Below are 15992 nucleotides of genomic sequence, written 5' to 3'. Positions count from 1 at the left end.
AATACAACGTGCACCAGCTATCTAGTTATTACATATATCAGTGGTATATACATTTCTCTAGAATTATTATTATCTGAAAGTCCCTATTAGCGTCATATCATTGTCCCTATCATTGTTTGTCTCTAGAAATCGGAATTTGCACTCGCTTGGCCGCTTCGATGTTTCTTAGTCTATGACGTAAATGTCATGCGTCGTTCCCCCATCATCCAAATATGCCTGAATCGTGAATGGTGATGAATAGGCGGTATGGTGAATGGCGATATGATTTGGACCACAATATATTGTAGTCGCAAAACTCTTTGCGGGCTTGATAGAGTCTTACGTAAGTTAATATGTATTTGTTTTGTTAATTAATATTTATATACATAACAAGTCTTAATATTGCGAGAAGAATTTTTATAAGAAATATATAATTAGATTTTAAAAATTTGTGCTAATTTAAATCTTAATAATATTGTTGTATTTTTTGTTGTTCCAAGTACATATTGTTCAATTATCTAATTACATTAATTATTAGAGTAAATGCCCGTTTAAATGCTAGTTTAAATGTCCGTTTTGCGTTTACAATTGCAAAAGTTGATTGCGAATAAATATACGTGTGTGAAAACTATAATAGAATATTATTTCGTAAATCGTCACGCTGTGACTTATCCAAATATTACTTATCCCCATTCTTGCATGATCATATCTGCCCCTTTCAGCAATCATATAAATCATATTGCAGGTATGTTTTAATGCGCCGATATAATCTCGGGCATAATGAATGCGTTTGCTACTCTCAATCCTTGAATATCGATTACCTGCACAAGAAAATGTAATTTTATAAATCTATATGCAAACGTAAATTATGTTAATATTCACATTGTGTGTATCGTTTGTAAATAATCTAATGTATCTTTCAAATACCTTTAATTTAGGATCGACAATAGCAATTAATTGGATTCTTCCTCGGTCCTCTCTGCAAGTACCGGAGTAATGATACACCGTACAAGAACGGTTCTAATCGCACATTCCCAATACGCATCGGAATCATAATTATAATTTTCACATCCTGGTAAAGTATCATTAATCAACCGCGAACCATACGTCTGCAACGCGCTCGTTTGATTGATTTTTATCGCAGCCTTAACACCGGCAATCATTGTCTCGACGTCCTCCAGATCGTTGAAATAATTTAGTACAATGTCAGGTTTAACATTAACATCATTAGCGTACTTTCAATACGTATCATAACAAATTTTTCTAATTGCTAAATACTTTCTTTTTGCATCTTCTTCAGTAATACTCTCAATTATAATATTATATGAATACTAATTTTATGCGAAACTTTATCACCATAGCAGATGCTTATGTGTCTTAAAATTCATAAATTATATATTTCTGTTACAATTGGAGATAGGGAAATTGATTGATCAATCTCCTTATGCATTAGTTTATGGAATTTCTAAAAAGTTTTAAAAATTCATAATGGCAATCAATTAATTATTCTGTTTTGTCATTGGAGTCCTTGAAAATTTACCGATTTACCAAATACTTCATTTCTCTGTTTTACTTTTATATTGATTTTATCATAGACTTTTGTATATATATAATACATATAGAAGCTATGGATTTTATCGACTCGATATATTTGTTTACATTTTCGCCTGATCCTGGTTTTCGTTTTAATTTTTCTCTTTTAAACGTAATATTATTTTGTGATGTTTTATTGCTATTTTATTTCAAATGAATATTTCATGTAAAATAAATAATTAATATACATTAAATAAATATTATTTTTATAATCGATTATATAATGTACAATTAATGAATAGAAAGAAAAACTAAAGTAAAGAAGCAAAAAGCTAATGGCTTTTTGTTGCATTTTTGCATTTTGAATGGAATCGGAGAATTTACATTTTAAAGGAGAATGAAAATGGAACAAAAAGATTAGCGTACAAAAATTTCCAATTGTATTTAAACTATTGATAAAAAATGTGTATAATATTTGAGTAATGGCTACTGTTTTACGAATTTTAAACTAATAATTCAAATTAATTAAAAGTTCCAATAGATACAGTCACCATGTTATTTTGACGAATTTTCAGGTTTATATTTCTGTATATACTTTTATATGATTTATTTTTACGATACTAGGTGATTTTTTTTATATTTTGACTTTTTATTATATTACAGACAATTTTTACACTTTGCAAGTGATTCACACTGTGATATATTTTTATAATATAGATTCTCGCTATAGCTTTGAATATATACGTGCGACCGCAATTTTTTTTACTCCTCAATGCTATTTATATTTTTATTTAACAATTCATAGTATCCTTGATACATTCTTGCATGCGTTAAGCGGGAACAGATTTCACTGTAAGAAAATATACAAATGCAATATTATTATTATTGGCTATATCAGGAGTGTTAGAGAAATAGAGATAGAGAAAGAGAAAGATTGCTGCGTTGCACACTCAAGGGCAGAAATGGTGTCGCTCGGCAGTTTGGTGTATGTATACGTGTATGATCTATAATCTATATGACAATCGAAACCGTCACGCGAAGGACACATGTGTGTGTGTGTATCTTAAGAGCAGAGATCGAGTAGCGAGGGAGAAAGTAATGGAGCGCATTCTGATATTGCATCCTTATTGCAAGTAATATGATCGAGAGAAAAAGCAATGCAAATGCAAGACGTGATGCCAATTAATGCAGTCCTGTCTCACTCACTTCAATTGAATACAAGTAGTGCGAATGAGACAATTATAGGACATTGCGCTGGCTAGATACCGCTTTCGACTATCATATAGTTTACATCTAGCCACCTGATGGGGATACTATTCCTGCCCTTGAGTGTACAATCTCCTACCAATAACATAGTTACTGTGTAGTAAATGAATATTCAATATCGAATATATAATTTATCTTGTCAATCACGATTAATTATTAAAATTTATTATTGTTATTACGCAGTTTTTATTTTACGACGATACATCGACTAGCGATAAAAATTTATAAATTTATTAATCATTGTACGATCTTGGAAGGAACAAGAAAAAAATATTTAAAAAAAAACTTACTTGTGTTTTTAAATAATTTTGTAAACTTTGACAGATTACAATTCGGCACCTATACTCAACGTGAGCGGACTCGGACTGCGAATCGGTCTGACACTGTTCGTTGAGGATATTCTACGGCAGTTCTTTCTTCCAAATTTCCGATTCTACAGATCCGGATGCAGGTATCCACGCTGTCCACGTGAGAGCAAACGTGAAAAGTTAATACGGTTCGGAAATGCGAGTGGAACCAATTTATGAAGAAGAGCCAGTGCATTGGAGGGAGATGTCCTTGATTGCCGCGGCTGGTGTTATGAAAGGTATAAAGGAAACCACCGTCGTTGTCACAGACCCAGACCGTGATCCGTTCGAGCTCAGCCGAGTCATGCCCGCCAACGAGGGCACCGCCAATTTCGCGCTGGCACGGAACAAGCTCGAAAAGACGAATCTTCTTGCGGGCTCTCTGTCTAAGATGCCAGGATCGGATGATTCATCCATGAATTCTTCCGCGAATTTGATTCTCTCGAATTTTACCGCATCAACGGAGGAACGAAAGGGAGTCGAAAAGGGAGATTTTCGCAGTATACCGTGTCGGAACATTCACGAGAAGCTGTTCAGGAATTTTTTCGAGCTAGTGTTGCAACGAGCGGTGTTTCAGGTGAATATAATCTTCAATTATGCATTTTTTTGAACGACAAATATATTAATATTCCTCGACGAGATTATGTACTTTTGATATTGTGCAAACAAGAATTTTAAGAATGATAAGAAACGCGCAAGAATACGCATAAATGTTTTAATTAGAAATTAATTGCGTGGTACGTAATTGCGGAAGAAAATATTTAGATAATTGTAAAGTAACGATAGTAGTCGTGGATTACACAACTGGTAAAGGCACACCTGCATGGACACGATTATTATTTCTATATTATTTATACTTGTAATACACCTAAAGACATTCTCTCTCTTTTTCTCTCTCTCCATCTCTCTTTTTTTCTCTCTGTTTCTCTCTCTTGTAGTCTATAATTTCATGTAATTTCCTCTGTAGTATAATTTCTTTTCTACATTATTACAACTACCTGCGCTATATATTTCAGCATACTGTACCGCGATACAGATCTTTTTTATTGATTACACCTTCTTTATTGATTTCGCTGTTTGTGACATGAAACATTCTTTCTGTTCTAGCCACCGGGGCAGAATTCAAACGTTCACCACTTAATTATTTACTTACTTTTGCAGACCACGTTTCTTTGTATGCTTTTTTACTGTTTTTTTATTAATTAGATTTTTATTCACTTTCAAAGTTGCTAGTTTTTATATGATTACTTATACATTCTACTTGCATATGTCGATATCCGCAAAAATCGTCGATTTACATTATCTCATCCTACTATCTTTATTATGGCGATATTAAAAGCGATATCACGAAATCACATTGATTTTGCGGTGTCATAAAAGAAGTGAATCACTGATAAAATAGATTATCCGGTATTACTAAGATATAAATTTGTGCCCATGTATATTATTGGTTAAATAACTAAATTCTTAATAATACAATTTCTTAATGAGCACGGTTCACTAGTAGGTGTCGAAGATATGTGTGATATGTAATGATCGTGTTTCCATGCTAATATAATGTAGTCTATTTGTTATGAATGCGGTAAAACGATGGAATTTACCTTGCTTCCGCCGATATGTAATAACGATAGTACTGTTAATTATGTAGTAATTGACATGAATGACGAAGCGGCAATTAAAGACCTACCTATTATTTTATTATCATGCGCTATTACATAAAAATTAAATGCACACTGCATACATTACAAATTACATGCATGATCAGCCTCGATATAAAGAGAAAAACTGAATGCTCAACGAGAACTGTTTTCCAGATTCTTAATAAAAAATTCCCAAAATCTTCTAACATAATATTCCGATCTTTTTACAACTTTCAGATTTTTTGAAAAATTAGACAGTTAAAGAGAGAGAGAGAGAGAGAGAGAGAGTTTTAATATTCGATAATAAAAATTATTTAAAACGGAAAACTGATTTCTCAAAAAAATAGAATAATTATTACAATATTTTTTTATTTTTGAATCTTTTACTTACTTTAATCTTGAAGATTGTTTGAAAAATTAGAGTTTTTTCGAAGAAAGGAGAATGAGAGAGCTTTAATTAAAAAATTTTAATTCTCGAATATTAAAATGATATATTTGAAACAAGAAATAAGTTTTTCAAAAAATCGAAAAATTGTTAATTTTTAATTTTTGGAATTCCAATAACTTAGATTGTTGAAAATTGTTAACATTAGAGAATATATTCTTTTAGGATTTTTTTGAAGAGATTATTATTAAACGATTTAAAATATATTAATTAATTTATATATGCGAGCCATTGCTTTATTTTTAATTACCATCTACGCATTGTCGCATCTTGCAGTCCACTTCCAGGGAGGATCGCGTGGTCGAGTGGGTTGATCCTAACAATTTACGATCTGTGATCGATCTTTCGCTACCAACCGAAGGAGTTAGCCACGAGGATCTGTTGATGTTAACGCGCGATATTATCAAGTACAGCGTGAAGACAGGCCATCCGCACTTCGTGAACCAGCTGTTTTCCAGTCTGGATCCATATGGACTGTTGGGTCAATGGCTCACTGACGCGCTCAATCCGTCCGTCTATACCTATGAAGTATCTCCGGTGTTTTCCCTGATGGAGGAGGACGTGTTGCGAGAGATGCGCGCCATTATTGGCTGGCAGGATGGCGAGGGACTCTTTTGTCCTGGTGGTTCTATGGCAAATGGATATGCTATTAACTTGGCACGTCATCATAGGTGATTATTTATTTTTCTTTCTCTCTCTCTCTCTCTCTCAATTATTTCTTAAAATAAATTATTAAAGAATCTGTCGTTTTTTATTTTATTTTGTTGATTAAAATTATTTTTTTAATTTATTTTCTTTATTTTGAATTTTATTATTATTATTATAATATTTATTTATTATTTCTCTTTTTATTTCAGAGTTTTCAGAACATTATATGTATTATTATGATTTATATTCATTTCACAATATAGCAATATTAAAATCATTATTAGATATACATGCATACATTTATATTATATCGGCATCTAAATAAGTAAACAAAACGTTCGTTATTAACTATAGATATCCGAATCTGAAGCAATCCGGTTTATGGCAAATGCCGCGATTGGTAGTGTTCACGTCGGAGGATGCACACTATTCCGTGAAGAAGCTCGCTGCTTTTCTGGGTATCGGTTACGACAATGTTTACCTGGTCAAGGTTGATTCCCGAGGCAAGATGATGATCACCGATCTGCAGGCTCAGATCGCCCGAGCCGTCGAGGAGGGTGCCGTACCACTCATGGTATCCGCCACTGCGGGCACTACTGTAATGGGCGCCTTCGATCCCCTCAAGAAAATTGCCGAAGTTTGCAGAAAGCACGCACTGTGGTTTCACGTGGACGCAGCGTGGGGTGGTGGCGCTCTCGTCTCCAGGATGCATCGCGGCCTTCTGGATGGCATCCAGCTCGCCGATTCTGTCACTTGGAATCCCCATAAATTGCTCGCCGCGCCACAGCAGTGTTCCACTCTGCTGCTCCGTCACGAAGGTCTCTCTTTATTTTATTTTGCTAAAATCAAAATATTGTAATTGTTATAAATTTTAATAATTTTATTCAACATCGCAACTTTATTTTTTTATCTTATATCACCAAAATATTTAAATTAATATTTAATTGTAATGAATATTTTTTCACTTTAATTGAAAAAAAGATATATTTTTAATAAATGTTACGAAATAATGGTTTTTTTTAAATAAAACAATTTATATTATCAAAATTCTAATTGTTTCTAGGTTTGTTACAAGCGGCGCATGGCTGCGGCGCGAGCTACCTCTTTCAGAATGACAAGTTCTATGATGCGGCATTCGACTGCGGCGACCGTCACGTACAGTGCGGACGCCGCGCCGATGTCGTCAAGTTCTGGTACATGTGGAAGGCAAAGGGTACGAGTGGTCTCGAAGCCCACGTCGACCGTGTGTTTGCGCTGTCGCGTTATTTCACTGATCTCATCAGGATGCGTGATGGCTGGCGTTTGCTCGCCGAGCCAGAGTGCACCAATGTTTGCTTCCGCTACGTCCCGCCGTCGAAAAGACACTTGACTGGCCGTGAACTCGATCAGGCACTGCATAAGGTGTGTGACGTACTTATTATTTTCAATAGTACTTTCATTTCGTATTTATTTTTATTTGAATCTATATTTCTTGCCATTTTATTCCGAATGAAATCGGATGTAGATTGCGCCAATGATCAAGGAGCGCATGGTACGAGCGGGAACGATGCTGATTACGTATCAGACGTTGAGAGATATGCCAAATTTCTTCAGACTGGTATTGCAGAACTCAGGATTGACAGAGGCCGACATGAAATTTTTCGTCGAAGAAATAGAAAGGCTCGCTGTGGATCTTTAATCGACTTAAATTGCAGATACTGTAAATAGCGGTAAAATGTGTACATCTTGTCTATTTTATTAGTATAAAAAATAGTTGCATTTGTAATAAATCGTTAATGTGATACTTAAAAAAATGATGAGTGTATAAAAATGTTTCTCTTTATTAAATTTATCCTTATTTATTTACTATATCTTTTTAACAGAATTTCTTTATTTTTTTCTTTCAATTTCCATTCATATCTGCACATGTATAAATTGAAAATACATTCGCAATCAGAGAATTTTGAAAGTGACAAGATGAAAAAATCACAGGGATGCACCATCATTTTTTTCTATAATTAACAAAGAAAATAATAGCAGACAGCACAAAAGAAAAAATTTTGTTTATGCTGATAAGAAACCCTATAAGAATCGTAGAGAATAAAATGTAGAAACCTGATTGTAATATACATATATAACATTTAATTTTTTTTCTTTTCTATTACATAATATGTGTCATATTGACATGACGATAATTACGATGTATTTACAAATATTGTAAGTATTCACAACGTGATTTACATTCAACAAATTTTGATTTTCATCACATACTCTATACGATTCAATAATAACTCTGTATGCAATAATTCTTTATAATGGATCTTTCATTAATCGTAACAAAAATATTTTACATTCAATGTTTGGACTTTTAAATTAGTCTTCATACAGATATCTTCTAGACGATCCTAATTGAGCCATTCCTTTTGTAATCGCAGCTTCTCCGCCAAGAGCTTAGAAAAGAATTTAGCTATATTCTTCGAGAAACTTGATGTGAAATTGCTTCAACGCTTCGAGCATCGTTTTTATTTTCTCTTTCTGCGGCAGTATTGTAGTCCGGAAATGATATGTGCCGGGTTTTTGGCCGAAACCTGATCCTGGAATCAGGCAGATTCCGGTGCTCTCCAGCAGCTTGAACGCATAGAAGACGTCCGGTTCTTGGCCTTTCGCTCGCGCCGCCTCGATCGCCTTCGGCGGCATATCGAACCGCGGAAATACGTACATTGCGCCCATCGCTGGATTCGCCTAAAAAGAGAAGAAATATTATGAGAATATAATTTAACGCGCGATCGAAAGCAGCTTTCCTATCAGCTCCTTTAAAGAAAGATCAATTCACCTTGTATCCTGGAATACTGTTGAGCGTATCAACGACAAGCCGCGATCTCTCCGACAAGGACCGCAATGTCTCCTTCTTCTCTTTCTGAAATTCCTCGTACGATGGTTCGTTTGGCTGCGGTGGATTCACCACAACATCCATCACGACCTGACCGAGTACGCTCGGGCATAGCATTGCGGAGATCGATTTCTGCAATACTTTCATCACCTCCGGATTCATATTGATGATCTCACTATAACCACCACGGATTCCGCACTCGCCCATGTATCCTAAAACAAAATATAATTCAGCTCTAAAATTTCCCGAGAAATATTTGTGAAACTGATTAAAGTTCAATATCTTTTAATTAAATCGTTCAGTGTTGTGGATCTTCGCGATAAAATGAACAATCTCATAAATATAGTTTAAGATGAAATGCTCCTTAATTAATTAACAACTTCATATTCCAATATTCTTCGTTTATTCTTCCTTTTTTACACACCTTTTGAGATGGACATAAACGACGCGAGCTCCATCTTCGAATACGGCTCGCCCATCTCCATCATGACTTTCTTGAAAGAATGAAACGCACTGTCTTTATCATATATATTGTCCTGGTAGACTTCATCGGCTAGCAGGAACAAATGATTCTTGTGGGCGAAACGTATGACACTTTCAATGTTCGCACGAGTCAGTACTTGGCCAGTTGGGTTACCAGGATTGATCACCACCAACACCCGCGGATTGCACGTGCCTTTGCATTCCCCTAATGCTCGTTCTAATTCATTAATTTCTAGTGACCACTTGTTGTCTTCGTCAAGATAGTATCCGATCTGCGCCAAACCAAATTCTGCCAAGGTCGCTGAGTAGAGAGGATATTGCGGAATCGGGATCAGCACGCCAGACGGTTTGTTGTCGATTATCTCGTTAAATAATTTCAGGAATGACTGGAAAAAAAATCGGAAATCAGATACAAAAACGGAAACAAGAGTATTGCTAAGCATTCTCTCTCTGTGTAATCTATTTATCCAAAAGACATAAAAGTTTAAAAATTGCAATTCTTTAATACATAAATATATATCTATATGTATTTAAATTATATAATTTTTATTCCTGTTTTTAACGCATGTCTTCAATATCAAATATTGAAGTAAAAATAATTAATACTTTTTATCATGTTTACTTTTTTTCAGAAAAAAACTAGATTAGGAAAAAACTAAATTTGAAAATAACTACATTTACAATAAGACTTCAAATCTGTACACACCTTGATGCCATCAGAAGCGCCGTTCGACAGAATAATGTTGCGATAGTCGCAAGGAATACCACCATCGCGTTGTTGGATGTAGTGTGCAACATGTTTACGAATCACCTCAATGCCGACCGATTCCGAATACGAGCCCACGCTACCGCCCTTGCAACCCTTGAGGATTGTCCGAGCGCGTTCCTTAGCGTCTTCTGGATAACTCGGATCATCCAACAGTTTCGGCGAGACCGTAAGGGTCAACACTTGTCGCAGAAATGTGATGGGCTGCTGGCCCATCGCGTGAGCATCACCCACGTTTGCTTTGATCACCTCATTAAAAGGTTTTTTGACCCCCTGCAAAAAGAAAATACAATATTAGACATTTAATTGCAATTTTAAATTTAAAATTTTTTTTAGAACAAAGAAAAAATATATACATATACATATATATATATATATATATATATATATATATATATATATATATAAATGTCATGCATATAAATTTTTTAAAATTTAATTTTCGGATTAATCTATAATATCTAAGTTAAAAATAATTTTTAAATAGATGAAAATGCGAAATATTTTTGCTCTCTTAAACTGGCTAACTTTATTACTATATAATTACGTCATTCACGAGTGTTACGCAATTACGTGTGAAACTGAGACTGAGAGAAGCGCGAGAATGCACACGTCCAATGACAACGCATCTGTGATTCATTGGTGTTATTATTTCAATGCATAATTGCCCCGATGCGTGATAAACAAAATATGTGTCCGTATTCTTTTCTAAGCAAACCGATCGTTAACACATTAGTGGCAAGGTGATATTCCTATTTTTAAAACACCAAAAATATTTTTTCGAAATAAAACACGTCTCAAAATCAGCGGATCAAAAGCGTATTCCGAAAAAAAAAACAAAAAAAAATATTTCTAAAAATTGCTTGTTCTAAAACACCTTGTATAACGACAAAAAATAATGCCAACAATAAACACATCTGCGTTATCTTTTAAAATTATATTTTATCTTCTCGATAATTTTATTATTCACAATCAGTTTTATTGACTATACAGTCCCTGCAAAAAGTAACTGAATTGAAAATATACTTATAGATTAATATTTATATTTTCCGGGTAAATGATATTCATATAAACAAAAAATTGCATAACGACGCATTTGGAATTTAATAGTACATTTTTATTAGTACATTTTATTTATATGTGCCGTTATTTACACTTTTTATAATATCCTGGACAGAGAGCAAAATTTTGGACATAAATATAATTGTATGTAATTATATGTAATTACGTGCAATTATATGTAGCAATTATATGTAATTACATACTGTACATAATTATATGTAATTTGAAAAAAATATATATATATATTTCGAGAGCAAAGGTATGCACTACTCCCAATTTTAGCAAACTTTAATTATTTATAAAAAAAACTAATCTATTACTAATTATCTTGAATATATAAAATAATTTTACAAAAGAAAACTGAAAATTTTATCATTGTTTTTTACTGTACATAATAATATTATGTTTCCAGAAGAGCACATGTGAAAATTTCTTATTAGAATAACTTTCGATCCATGTTGTGAATCATCGTTAAATTTTCTCGTGTTAAATGCAATATAAAAAAATCTATTTTTTTCATTCTCTTTGAGATATGAGACAAACAACACTTTAACTCGATATTTTTATACCTCCCCTATTGGTTATTCGGTTCCTAACAAAACAAGTGGATCTAATGAGGCTATAAGCGCTGCCATATGTTTGCCACCATACATATGTTTTATTGATCAAATTGAAAAAATAAATGTGATAATCAATATGAGATAATTATTAAATATCATTATATTTTTTGCAATTCTCTACATTCTGTCATATGTGATAATCCATTAATCACAATTGCGTGACAATATATTTTATGTATACACCGATATGTTATCATACACTCTGCTCTCAGATAAAAATTGACGAATGCACAAGTAATCGTCCGACTCATTTTATGGTTTCTCTCTTTTGCAAAAAAAAAAAAAAATAATGGAGATATATGTGTTTTATTCTACTCTTTTATTTTAAAAAATGCAACAAATCCAATTCTGCATAATTAAAAAACTCATTTTATCTCAATTAGTTTGAAAGATAAGAAAGAAAAAAAACATAAAAGTCGCTGTAAATTTCCAAAGTAATAGAAACTTTTGAGTAATCTTTTTATTTTGAAAAAAATATGCATTCAAAGCGCAAAATTAAAAAATAAAATTTTCTGTAAATAAAATTATCGTTATTTCTCACGCGCAAAAATAGGTTTCCATTTTGGAGTTCTATTTAAAAATCTGAAAATATATCCTTATTTTATCTCAAATGTATATATATATATATATATATATATATATATATATATATATATGTGTGTGTGTGTGTGTGTGTGTGTATTTTATTTGTCAAATTTATATCAAATCAATCATCAAATTCGATTCAATATTTCGCAGTTAAACAGAGTACAATTAGCGATTATTTCCTTTTTCTTTCTTCTCCTCCTCCCCACCCTTAACACATCGTGTTTCACCATGGCAACCTTGCGGTCTGTCACCGAGCGCGCATCCTCTCTTTGCCCTCCTTCCGCCACTTAGCCATACTATCTCATTCAGTTTATATTCAATCTATATGATTACTGTATCATCGTGCGTTTTTACACGCAGCATTTGTTTTCTCTTCTGTATTCAAAAAAAAAATCGATTGGGCGGGAGAATTTTATAAGGTGAAACGTCACTCGCTCGTGTTCGCTTTCTCAATTTGCGACTCAGCTTACCTTACCTTTTCCAGTTCTTTCTCAAGTTCCAGCGCCCTGATGAGCAGCGGTCCGCGCACCGCATACTCCATTTTGCGCAGGTTGATGAAGACGTTGTCCTCGGTGAGGACCTTGCCGCACGGACTCACCGCTGCGCTCGCCGCCATGCCGCGACACGGAGTGATCATTTGCTGGAGCAGCGCGAAGGATACCGGTCCGCCATCCGTCATCCCTACCCCTCTTCCGAACAGCGCCCCGCCGGCACTCTGTCTCGTCATCATCATCGTCATTGTCGTCGTCGCTGTCATGGTCTTCGTCGGCCAGCCGCTGGCGATCACGGCGTTTCGCAAACATGCGTGCGACATAATTAGGGTTTCCACAAATCCTTCTTCTCTTTCTCCTCTTATCTCTCTCTCTCTTTTCTACCACGAAAATCGTCCTTTTATTACTCGACGATTTCTTCGTGACGATGATTATTCGTCTTTTCTTTTTTCTATCTCATCGCTTGATTCAGTCTCATTTGCGGATCGGCTCGAGGAGAATCGACGCAAGAAAATCACTACGTCGCGCACACCACGTTAGTTTGACGATTACAACTGTTGCGAATTGCGGGGCGCGACGAGACGAAGAAAGGGGAGGGCATACACGTTTTCGAGGCTCTCGTCTTTCTTCTATGACACTGTGGAGTTCGATCCAAGCGGCACGCCACCTGGGTCACGCGTCGTCGAAGATGCGTTGGAGATGATGCCCCGCGCGAATACGAATAATTGTGGACAGCGATTCGTTGTCCTGCAAAAAGAAACATGTAGAATCGCGCGTTTATTGATAGATTTATTCATTTATTAACAGGAAATTAAATTTCGACATAAAACGTAGAAATCCACAATAAATCCACAAATAAAATATAGAATAAGATATATGTGTGAGAAACAAATCTCCTACACTCTTCCACTTTTATCGGGAGATATTATTTGATATCGTCGAAAATATTGTGAGTTGATGATGAAATTGTGAGACACTCTTTATATCATTATATAAATATATGTATGTGTGTATCTCAATATACAAAATTTTAATAGCGTATTCTGAAAATAAAATGGAGTCGAAAATCTTAATATAAAAATCGAGATCATTATAATTTTTAAACTATAAGCGATCAAAGTTTGTTAATAACATCGAGTTGAAAATTCGCGCGCTCAGGCCCGTAACTACATTTACACATGTATAAAATTGTCGTTATTGATTTTCACACTTTAATTCAGTTAATATCTATTACTATTAGCGAGTTATAATTTTGTTATACTCGCGAAATGTTAAAAAAAAATTTAATTTTCAAAAGATTAAAAAATATAAACGTTTTGCATACAACAGTTATTCTTTGTTAATATTATCCACTCGCCAAATACCTGGCTTAAAAAATGACAAATTAAAATCAGCTGTGCAGTGAAAATCAATATCAACGGGAAATCAATAAAGATGAGAAATTGATAGTCTAGTTACAGACCTGAGCGCGCCAATTTTATGTTATGTCATAAACATTGATTATCTGTGACCTCGATATTTTTGTTTTTAAGATTTTCGGCTCTATTTCAAAGGAGGCTGTTAAAATATCGTACGACAGTTTTACGAAATATCCTGTATATATTATAGGCACATTCTCTGAACTAACACATATATTAAATGAGAAATACGCAAACACGCGCGAAATAGTTTATAATAATTACCGTGACCGGATTATGTATCGCGAGCACCGCTTCTTCGCGCCTTTCACAATGTCACTGGATCACTCCTTATTGAAAGCACAGTGAAAGAGCGAACGATCTGTCGCAGACTCGCGCAGGCGTAGGCTTATTTCTCGTATACATTTCTGCGGATTACCCGAAATCAGTGACTCTCGAAGCAAATTCAAGTAATTCAAAGATTCCCTCTTCGATCCTATCTAACAATAAAATGGACTTTGTAAATAATAAATTTTTTTCATCTTCTTTTCTTTTACATTTTTTGATTGTTTTCTCATCGTGATCTTCATAAATGCATATTTAAAAATTTTTGACAAATAAAATAATAGAAAATAAAATAAATATTGTCTCGTTTTTTTAAAGAAACACAAGCGAGGATTTAATGTAGACCGGCTCTTGATAATCGACTTTTTAATTATCAATAAATTTGATTAAATTGTTCAAAATATAAGAAATATTATAAGGGATAAACGTACAGATATATTGCTGATCTTATATGGAGCCAACATCTGTTCGTCTTATCTGTTACTTTCCGCATCTTTTTTCCATCTCGTATTTTCCTTCAATATTTATAATGCATTTTTCATGTCAAGCAGTTTTTATTTATTAAAAAATATCATACAGAAACATTGTCATTCTCCAATTATCTAAAAAAGAATCATATCAATCTAATGGTAACATTTATCACTCTGAGCAATAATAAGCGCCACGAAAAAAACGGAGCGTGAAATATTATTAATAAATATATATTTATTTTGACAGAAAAAAAGAGAACAGAGAGACAGAAAAGAAAAACAGACAGGAAAAAGAGAGTAGGAGAAAGACAGCAACTAAGAAGAGTAGATCTCGTACAGATCTCGTATTTAAACGCAATCGAGATTAATATTGATGAGAAGCGTCAAGCGTCGATCAAAGGTCGCGGTTTCCGTCTCATGAACTTCAAACGGCGTGAAATATTATGACCGACATAACGCAATCTTATCTACCACTTCGTTAATTTAAAAAAGAGAAAAAACTATGTATATGAATCTAATAAAGACGCACGCGCGTCATCAGTCATTAAATAGCGAAAATAATAACATTTCAACGATCGTCGATCGATCGCGACCGGATGATTGACTCCTGACTCCCGGTTGATCGACTATCAGAACGCTCGGAAAACGTCATATTCCGAAGGTCGGGAATCTATTTGCGCATCTTTTACAGCGATATACGCATCTTGGCACACATATATTTTTTCAAATATAGTCGTTTTTGTAAATCGAAAAGTTATAATCGAGGATTTTTGCGAGGCTCACCTGTCTCACCTGTCGCGATCGGCTTTCCTCTACTGGGTCTGATGCCGTCTTGGCGTAGCAATAAGACTTTAATGCGATTCCACATTTTCCGTTTACAGCTCCACTTTTATATATGTATATATTTTTGGAGCGACTATTATGTAAGTGCGTATGTGGATGAGTATATAAAATAGTCGAGTATATACATCTCTTACGTTCGCCCTGCCAACAATTCGTCATGGGTCAGAGAATTTTTGAGCTAAAGATATAATTCAGGATTT

At 34.2% G+C, this 15992-nt stretch overlaps 2 protein-coding genes across 4 annotated transcripts; one reads left to right on the top strand and one right to left on the bottom strand.

The window, feature by feature from the left end:
* The first annotated feature begins 164 nt into the window (after nucleotides 1–164).
* On the top strand, nucleotides 165–7982 carry LOC126856726 (cysteine sulfinic acid decarboxylase). Of its 3 annotated transcripts, XM_050605510.1 has the most exons (7): nucleotides 174–322; nucleotides 918–1054; nucleotides 3103–3702; nucleotides 5487–5881; nucleotides 6213–6676; nucleotides 6922–7259; nucleotides 7363–7982. In XM_050605510.1, the coding sequence occupies exons 3-7, from the start codon at nucleotides 3283–3285 to the stop codon at nucleotides 7534–7536; spliced, it is 1791 nt and encodes a 596-aa protein (XP_050461467.1). In that variant the 5' UTR covers nucleotides 174–322; nucleotides 918–1054; nucleotides 3103–3282; the 3' UTR covers nucleotides 7537–7982. The 3 variants fall into 3 exon arrangements, with proteins under 3 accessions (XP_050461468.1, XP_050461467.1, XP_050461469.1); XM_050605511.1 differs by lacking the exon at nucleotides 918–1054 and having other exon boundaries at nucleotides 165–322; XM_050605512.1 differs by lacking the exons at nucleotides 174–322; nucleotides 918–1054 and adding an exon at nucleotides 2131–2843.
* On the bottom strand, nucleotides 7957–15863 carry LOC126856727 (alanine aminotransferase 1). The gene is made up of 6 exons (XM_050605513.1): nucleotides 15733–15863; nucleotides 12722–13484; nucleotides 9917–10249; nucleotides 9152–9596; nucleotides 8671–8939; nucleotides 7957–8579 (listed from the first exon to the last, which is right to left on the bottom strand). The coding sequence occupies exons 2-6, from the start codon at nucleotides 13058–13060 to the stop codon at nucleotides 8301–8303; spliced, it is 1665 nt and encodes a 554-aa protein (XP_050461470.1). The 5' UTR covers nucleotides 13061–13484; nucleotides 15733–15863; the 3' UTR covers nucleotides 7957–8300.
* Between the last annotated feature and the right edge of the window lie 129 nt (nucleotides 15864–15992).

Source organism: Cataglyphis hispanica, chromosome 19 (genome assembly GCF_021464435.1).
Source record: "Cataglyphis hispanica isolate Lineage 1 chromosome 19, ULB_Chis1_1.0, whole genome shotgun sequence".
Taxonomy (NCBI): domain Eukaryota; kingdom Metazoa; phylum Arthropoda; class Insecta; order Hymenoptera; family Formicidae; genus Cataglyphis; species Cataglyphis hispanica.
This window is presented reverse-complemented; position numbering and strand designations above follow the sequence as displayed.

Bases quoted from the DNA above. Each gene is read 5' to 3' on its own strand.
- LOC126856727 (XM_050605513.1), bottom strand. From the start codon at position 13,060: ATGTCGCACGCATGTTTGCGAAACGCCGTGATCGCCAGCGGCTGGCCG. The intron at 10,250-12,721 runs GTAAGGTAAGCT...TTCTTTTTGCAG, and splicing joins TTGAGAAAGAACTGGAAAAG to GGGGTCAAAAAACCTTTTAA. The intron at 8,580-8,670 runs GTGAATTGATCT...TTCTCTTTTTAG, and splicing joins ACAGTATTCCAGGATACAAG to GCGAATCCAGCGATGGGCGC.
- LOC126856726 (XM_050605511.1), top strand. From the start codon at position 3,283: ATGCGAGTGGAACCAATTTATGAAGAAGAGCCAGTGCATTGGAGGGAG. The intron at 5,882-6,212 runs GTGATTATTTAT...TATTAACTATAG, and splicing joins AACTTGGCACGTCATCATAG to ATATCCGAATCTGAAGCAAT. The intron at 7,260-7,362 runs GTGTGTGACGTA...AATCGGATGTAG, and splicing joins TCGATCAGGCACTGCATAAG to ATTGCGCCAATGATCAAGGA.